Below are 9,063 nucleotides of genomic sequence, written 5' to 3'. Positions count from 1 at the left end.
AATAAGAAAAGAAATAAATTCATAAAACTAAATAAAAAATTTAAACAAAGAGGTTGTAATAAAAAAGTATTGATATGTTTTTATTGGCCGTTCTTCATCACTATTCACAATCAGCTTCTTAGATAGCTTCCCCGAAGACAAGAGAACAAAACTATGCATTTAAGTTAAGCCTTTTAGGTATATACTTTGAGATTGGGCACCCTGTATTGCACCTTATAGTACATCATTTCCATTTCAATTAATTTGAGTACAATTCACACATTGAAATATACTACTCGATGAGGTATTTTACGCCAAGGGCTCCTTTTTTTATACGTGAAAGACCATTCATTAATGAGAATGGTCAATTATTATTCCTTTTGGCTCCAAATGCCACTGGGAAAACATTTAGCATGTGCAGCATTCTGATTCTAAATATTTATTTGTTCAACAAATTCAATTGAATGCACATGTCTCCTAAACGATGACAAATAGGTAAAAATTGTTGGACAATTGCATTTGAAAATCATTTACCTTTTTAAGATTGATATGCATATGATTTTCAAAAATGAGTGATGACTAGTACTACCCAATCAAGCCAACTCCATATGAAACTTTCAATTTAGATTAATATCATCATAGATGTTCAATTTGACAAGAATGGTCCAAGTTGAATTGCAACAGGGAATGAATTTGATCATATCCATGTTAGTAAGATATGTTTGTGTAACCTATCTTCATCTCTGATCACTCGGAAGAGAATAAACCAGAAATAGCTGGTTGGTTATTAGTATCAACAGATATTCACAAACAACAAAACAGGGAATAAACATGCCTCATTCATCACTTTGAAATCAAGAGCCTGATTCCAAGAACAAAGGAAAGAGATCCGGCATTAAGACATAAGACAGTAACCACAGCAGACAAAAGATGAACAAAATATAGTCCTATTTCCCCCAAGTAAAATTAGACAAAACTCACTCAAAGTCAAAATATGTAGAGCTACTACCTATGTTTATTTTGCATTTGCAAATGAACAAGGAGCATATGCTCATATATGATAAATAAAGCAAATGAAAAGTCAAAAAGAAAAGTAAACAGCAAAGATCCAAATATTATGACATCCTGTTTACCGCACTGGCTGCTGATTGTAGTGTGCCTTCTCTTTTTTCTTGGCAGCAGCGAGCTTTGCGTTCCTTGCAGCAGCCTCAGTAGCAGCAGCACGTGCAGCAGCATCCATCTCCTTGTTGGATTTCTTCTTCTTAATAGAAGCAACTTTCTTAAGCCGCTCTTTAACATCAGTGGCAGATGCATCCTCTACCTTCTCCAGTCCAGATGTTTCAGAAGTCGTATTTCCAGATGTATCTTGTGATTCTTTCTGCTCCTTTGCAGATTTATCTTTCTTCTTCTTCTTCTTTGCACTTTTGCTTTCCCCAGTAGCATTCTCCTTCTTTTCCACTTGACCATTGTGGTCCACTTCTTTCTTCTCAGCTAAGTTTACAAAAGCCAGATAAAAATTTCAAGAAAAAATAAATAACCAATAATTTTAGCTGGATAATAATCATAAAAAATGCATGGATAAACAAATTTCACTTAGCTGTACACTCGTATACTAGAGAACTAAGATATCGAAAAAGCTTTTACACGTAACTAAAATTCTTATATTACCATGAGACTCATCCTGGCCACTGGGTTCTTTCTGTGTATAGCCTAGTTCAGCTAAAACAGCGTCAAGCTCTTCTAGCCCTTTCTTCTTCAATTCCTTCTTCGAAAGTTGCCTTTCAGTTTCTTTGGTAGCCAACGAAGGTTCGGGAGCTTTCTCAAGAACAGGCTCAGTTTCTGCTGACACTTCCAAATCATGTTCATGCTCGTCCTCAGCATCATCCTCAACATCATCAAGACCTTCTAGCTCACTCTCACTTTCCTGGTTTTAGATATCCATCAACTGTACCAGTTAGTGGTTGAGTAACCCGATGACCATACAATAAAACAATAATGGCCAACAAGAGGCTCTCAGACACAGAGACAAAGAGAGAGAATTGAGTTTACACTGATTAATTAATTGATTAAAAAAGAAGAATGCTGAAGACTTTTGATCATTATGATAATAGCCTCATGTGGGTCCTTTTTGATTGACAGCAAATTTTCTAAAGTACAAAGTAATGACCAAATCCATATTTAAAGGTTATTATTATAGCATTGTTGACATAAAATAATCAATACATCTTCAAATATTTGCCATTACCTTCTTGCAGAAATTCTATTCAATATTTGACATTAATACTGTTTAAATACCACTCTCTCTATTATCTTTCTCAAAAAAGGAAAAAATAATACAATAAAAGCATTGTAAAGGAGCATTTATGAAATAATTAAAATTCAAAAACATAATCAATTAGTGACCTTAGGGAAAACATTGTCATAGTCGACCTACTCTAGGAATATGTAATGTCTATCCATCTTCCAACGCCATTGTTAATGCTTGAGGAGATCCTTGCTAAGCAACTACTTCGGTCAACATCAGCTTGCTAGTTACTGTTTAATAATGAACTATCTTCGCAAATCAATAAATATGCTAGAGGGATCCTATCTTTCTTACTATAAACAGGAGTTAGTTCAGTTTATTTGTCATGACATGAACAGAACAACCTCCAACTGGTCCAGCTATTCCGTTTTCATTACTTCCGCAACCAATGTGTCACAAGCAAGGCCAGTCCATGAAGGCTACATGCTATATATAGTACATATTCTAGTTCTCATTACTTCCACAACCAATCTGTCACATGCAAGGCCAGTCCATGAAGGCTACATGCTATAGTACATATTCTACGTTAATTATTCATAATAACGACAAAAAAAACAGTTGAACTGCACATCACAGACGCGTGGAAAATCTAACAGATTTCTAAAACAGTTATAGTCCAGTTCACCCAACTGACAAAAAGGTGAGACCATTAATCACAGGTAGGTCAAGCGCCAAACCATGAAACCGTTAGCATAACCACAAATAAAACAACTGGCATGTATCGACAAACACCATTATGAAGTCAGATAACTGAAACAAGATTTGGATACTCATAATCAACAAACTAGACAAATGGAATATTCAACATTGAATCTGTTCAATTTGAAAGTATAAAAAAATCAAATGCATTCAATAGTTCATGCCAATCATGTAAACCTTTCAATATTCAACACAATTTCACAAATCCATCAAACTTTAGACACCACATATCACCAAAAATTAACAAAACATAAATCACAACAACACAATCAGAATTCAAAATCAATCACTCCCTTCAATCAAAACATATAAATCAGCATTACACATAATCCAATAACAACCATCAGAATTAAAAACAAAAACATCCAAATCAGTTCACAGCGTAGAATAAATTCATTTCACCTCAAGAACGATTTCCTTTTCAGCCGCGACATCGGAATCAGCTGCCGGAGGATGTGCGGCCCAAACAGATTGTGGAGGAGCGGTGGTAGCATAGTAATCGTCATCATCTTCGTCATCAACATCAGCCCATGATTTAACGGTTAGAGGCGCCGGAGCCCAAAACAGTTCCTTCTTCTCAGATTCATCGTTTCTGGACTTAGACGATCCTTGCTTATCTTCTGGCTTCTTCTTTTTCTTCTTCAAACTTCCGAGCGCTGCAAAAACGTTGGAGCTGTTAATCACCGGTGTTTCTTCCCTCCGGCTCCCACCTCCCGCCATTACAAAATTATCGTTGTTATTAACAGTGATCCAAATCCACAACAGTGAGAAGGAGAAGGTGAAGGATTTGAACGAAGATCGGGGAATGAGAGAACAGAAAAATTAGGGTTTTGTAGAGAGAGAAAGAGGAGTGAAAAGAAAACGACGCGTTTCGATGGAGAAAGAGGATAAAACGATGATGTGTATAATTTATAGCATAACACTTCTTTGTATGAATGACTAAGAATTTTGCTTCATTTCAATTTTTTGGTGAGTCATCAAAATAGATTTGAAGTTAGAGAATACAAATTTGATTTTTGTTATGTGGTAAGGTTCGTGTGTGAATTGTGGATCTGCTTATGTTGCTTAATACAATTATTACTCAAAAACATTGAATATTTTCACTCTATAATTGGTTTTGTTAAAGGATTTATCAAAATGGTGTCAACAAAAATTACAATGATTGAAAGTAAATGAAAATAGAAGGAAAATGAAAGTAAAGGAAAAGAAAAAGAACTAAATTATATTTGCTTTGAAACATAATCAAGGAGGACAACTTGATATTCACTCCTCATTTTGCCATATCTAAATATAATCAAATTCCAATCATTGTTACCATATTTAAACTAATATATATATATATATAAACTCGTTATTACCAATCTTATTTGTATTAACATATTTGTATCGACAAAACTATTCGAAATCTTTGAAATCAAATTCTTATGTTTTAAATTTAAAGGAGTTTTTATTGATTATATTTTATGGTATTAAGTAATTTTTCAATCTCGATAATGCATTGCTCTAATCCAAAATATTTAGTGCTTAATTTGCGAACACCCTACACTCCTTTTTAGTATGTGAAGACTCGTTCTATTTATGGATAAAACGATTTCTATGGAGTGTACAACAAATCTTAGAGAGTAAACATTTCACTTCTTATTAATTTGTGGAAAGTTAATTTGGTCGCACATCAAGTTATTTACTTATAACTTTAAATAAACAATCAAGAAATTAGCTCGATCTTTTATAAAAACTTCCCTTAGAATGTTCATACTACAATGAGTTAAGTGTATAGGGAATGGCTTATCTCCTCAAATCATGTTTTTCTATTTTTTATTGACTACTTTGGAACTCTTTCAATTTTCACTCATCCTTTACCTCTAATAAAAAATTATCTCACATCACATTCTTACATCCTCTAATAAAAAATTATCTCACATCACATTCTTACATTACCGTCGTGTAATATTAATGATATAGTAGCAATTCAATGAGATCTATAAACTAAAACTCATAGGAGCTTATTACATGTACATATATAAAGTTATAAAGAAATACTTCAAAATTCAAGCAAACAAGTTGGGGCCTAGTCCATTTCGGCTAGCTCACATGGGCATTTGGGTATCAAACAATGTTGGGCACACATAATTTTGTTCTGTGGATCTACCACTAAAACTAAACAATATATGCAAGACAAAAAGTTGTATGGTGATTTAGTCACATGTCATGTGTTGTTCTATCTCACTTCAGCTTTTACTCTTTTATAAAATAAATGGGCCCTTAATCATCAAGAATCTACCGATAACAAAAAAAAAATTTATTTTTTAACTGACATGTCATATTTTATATTTTTATTGATGTGAAACATGATTTACAATATGATTCGGAACAACATATTATTTTTTATCAATTTTACTATTCATATTAGTTTTTTATGTATTGATTAGAGGACCTAACCATTGTTTTCAAATTTCATTGTATTTACTAAGGTATTAGTCTAAATTCTCAGGATGACCAAAATGTCAAAAGTTTGATTTATGATTAATTCCTTACTAAAAAAGTGAAGGATGCTCTTAGAAGTATCAAAAAATTACATTATATTTTTATACCGTGGTCCTATCTTAGTATCTTTTGTTTGTATTTTCTTTTCCTTTTCTTTTAATTTTTCTATTTCTCTTTTCCTGATGGACATGATCCTAGTTGGCCACTATCACCACCTTTGTACAAAGCATGGTCAGCTTTGGATATTGTCAACCAGAAAACCCACCGACTTGGATAGGGATCACCTGTCTCAACAGTGTTCTATTATCTATCTCAAGTCAATCATATATTAATACGTGGATAAAATAAAAAATTTAAAAGCAAAAAGTAATAAAATAGAGCACTCTAATTGATTTGAGACACAGAGTAAGACACGGCAGTTGATCTTAACTTTTTAGATTACATACATGAACGGTCAGATAGAAACATTACACAACTTGCAACCATTTAGAATCACACATTAATATTTCATGGTAAGTGCAGATATAAAAAGAAGTTCATATACTAAAAAAAATGAAAATAAAGAGGAAAGTGCCCAAAACTGTGTAGTAGAAACTAGAAATCCCAGAGTTCTTCAAAAACTAGCTCATGAGAAAAATAATTACTTGCTCCACAAGCAGCTACCAAAAGAAATCTTCAGAACACATTTTTTGTTCTGTTCCATGGATTCCTAACTCAGTCAGCTATAGCAAAAACACAACAAATATAAATACACTGAAAGCTTCATTTTTTATGTCTAAAATGGAAAGCCCTTCATGCAGAAGCAAAGAAGAAGAAGAATGAGAGATCATGAGTGGAAAGTTGCACCCTTTTTCTGATGGATCATCACCTGTGAGGATAGCTAAACCATAGAAATTACAATCCAAATCCCTTTGGTTATGTACTTGATAATACATATTAAAGGCATAAGATGCATTCCCTTGGAAACTTAGAGTATTACATGAAGAGCCAAATCCAAGAGCAGTGCAATCAGATAAACTGCAAGCATAGTCAATACTATTAGGCAAGTTGGAGAAATCAGTAGCATCAGGATCCAATATACACCATTGTTTTTCCATGTACTTTACACTCTCTACAGGGGCAAGACCCTTATGTTCTCCAAGTCCTGTTAAGTCTAGTTCAAACTTTGGCTTCCCATCAAACTCAAAAATACCCCAATGCCTTTCAAAGTTACCAGGGGCAATACTCTTAGCATTTTCATCATTCAAGCTGAATAGATAAATGTCAATTATGCCTTTCCTTTTAGGGGTACCAATTCCACTTAGAGCATGTTTAAGCATGCCATTGTTGAACCTTTTTGCATTCTGAACATTTGCATTTATATCACCATCAGTTGGCCAACCAACTTCTCCAACTATAATATGCATGTCTCCGAATCCTGCTTTTTCTAGAGCCCAAAGAAGGGTGTCAAGGTTTGCATCAAACATATTGGTGTAAAGGGAATTACCATCTCTAATAGGCTTGTTACTTCCATCAAAAAATGCATAATCAAAAGGGAAATGATCATTTCCATAGAGGCTTAAAAAGGGATAGATATTGACTGTGAAAGGTGCATTGTTTGAATATAAGAACTGGGTTATTTGAACTGTGAGGTCTATTACTTCAGGCCTAAAGTTACCAGCTGATGGCACTTCATTTGATTCAGGAGAATAGTATATGTCTGCATTGAAGGGAACAGTGGCTTTGATCTTTGAACCAAAACCAGCATTGTTGAGTGAAGTTTGTATATTCTTAAGAGCTGGCAGTGTTGCCTCTAGATAGGTGCCATTATATTCCTTAAGGAAAGGTTCATTACCCACAGCAATATACCTGAAAATTGGAATTGCAACACAATGCATATTAAGATATGGTTTCGACTATATATACAATAGAAGTTCCAAGAATATTCCTGGTTACATAAACATATAGAGTCACCTAAGCAGACTTATGATTTTATCAACATTCTTTGAAATACTAGTAGTCTCATTACACAATAGAAGAAGCTTAAGAAATGCAGATTTCTTGCAAGAAGAATGGTATCAACTCCTCCAACCTTTGAAGATCTGAAACATATAAAATCCATTGCTACAAAGTGGTAATAGTGAACTTTCTAGAAAATTTTGTGATACTATCAAGAATTTGACCAAGAAAAATTGAAGGGTAGCTTGCAGCATCTTGAATAAGAGAATAAAAACAACAAAAATAAGTATGATGGAATGGAATAAGAGAGAAGGGAACAAGAATGACTTAAATATACAAACTTTTGTAGAGCTAGAAAGTAGAAACTATCTTCAAGTAAAAAGACACAAACACTGTGCACTATGATCATGGATATTGAACATGCTGATAGAACTACTTACTTGATATTTACACCACCAGTGTACATGTAACTAGTGACATTTTCATCAACCCAAGAATCTGCAACCTTAGGATCCTTACTCATCTCTTCCAACATGTTGTTAGGTACTGCCAACATCACTTCAATATCAGTTCCCATTAGAGCTGACATAATCCACTCATCTGCATCAAACAGCTTCACCTTATCAAAGCCATTTTCTTGAAGCATCTCAACAACCTTATCTGGTGGAAGCTGGTGTGTTGCAATGGTCCCCCAATTCACTCCAACACCATAGCCACAAGAGGACATTGTTAACAAGACAATGAGGAACAATGCCACTAGGTACCTTACATTAAGTGACTTTTCTTGTCTCATTTTTATGACCCTTTTTTCTATATTCAGGGTGTTTGACTTGAAACTACCAAATATTCGAGAATAGTGACAGAAAAGAACCCTGAATAATGGGAGGCAATGAAATGGAAGAAAAGGGGAATTGGAATGATTCTTGGTACCAAAGTTTATAGACACTGGGAGAAGCTTTCTGCTTAGTGCGTTTGTTCCAGTGCCTTCATAAAGAAGGTAAACCAGAAACTAAGTTGCATAAGGAAAAGAATCTTCTCCAAAGAATCTTCTCCGGTACTAGGGAGACTAGTGGCTATTTCTATCGAATAATAAAAATATCATTGTATTTAAAGAATAAAAGTATTACATCATTCTGTATTTTTTTATGCAGTTGTCTCTCTAATTGGGAAGAAGATCATAACTAGTTAGATACATAATAGGCAAGAAAAATAATAATTAAAGAAACAAGAAATGGAACAAAGATTCTTTCCTTAGTTCAGTTATAATGCCAAGCCATATCTGGCCATGCCAGCATGAGTTGCATTAGTGTTGAGCTCTAGTATTATGTGTAACTGTATGTGTAAAAAATTATATACAAGTACCACATCATTCACCATTCATTTTGATTATTTTTTCTTAAAAAGTCAAAGATTATTAAATATCAATGATGAATGATGTATAAAACTCATACAGTATGAGTGCGTACATCTTTTTCTTTTATGTATAATATTTGTAGTAAAAGGAGTTTTTGAAAGTCCAATCAAGTGTTTTCCTTAGTATCATGCATACGAAATCCCACACATATATGACTAGGCATTTATTAGGACCTAAGATAAGTTAATACTATCTTATGGATTATTGTATTAAGTTGATACAATCTTTTGGATTATTAAGTAAC

The 9,063-nt window shown here is 33.7% G+C and overlaps 2 protein-coding genes across 2 annotated transcripts; both read right to left on the bottom strand.

The window, feature by feature from the left end:
- Positions 798–3,907, bottom strand: LOC109345114 (translation initiation factor IF-2-like). Its single transcript, XM_019583922.1, has 3 exons — positions 3,386–3,907; positions 1,648–1,903; positions 798–1,470 (listed from the first exon to the last, which is right to left on the bottom strand). The coding sequence occupies exons 1-3, from the start codon at positions 3,701–3,703 to the stop codon at positions 1,109–1,111; spliced, it is 936 nt and encodes a 311-aa protein (XP_019439467.1). The 5' UTR covers positions 3,704–3,907; the 3' UTR covers positions 798–1,108.
- Positions 5,964–8,388, bottom strand: LOC109342114 (glucan endo-1,3-beta-glucosidase 8-like). The gene is made up of 2 exons (XM_019580137.1): positions 7,846–8,388; positions 5,964–7,315 (listed from the first exon to the last, which is right to left on the bottom strand). Exons 1-2 carry the CDS (start codon positions 8,196–8,198, stop codon positions 6,190–6,192), a joined length of 1,479 nt encoding a protein of 492 aa, XP_019435682.1. The 5' UTR covers positions 8,199–8,388; the 3' UTR covers positions 5,964–6,189.

Source organism: Lupinus angustifolius, chromosome LG01, assembly GCF_001865875.1.
Source record: "Lupinus angustifolius cultivar Tanjil chromosome LG01, LupAngTanjil_v1.0, whole genome shotgun sequence".
NCBI lineage: Eukaryota > Viridiplantae > Streptophyta > Magnoliopsida > Fabales > Fabaceae > Lupinus > Lupinus angustifolius.
This window is presented reverse-complemented; position numbering and strand designations above follow the sequence as displayed.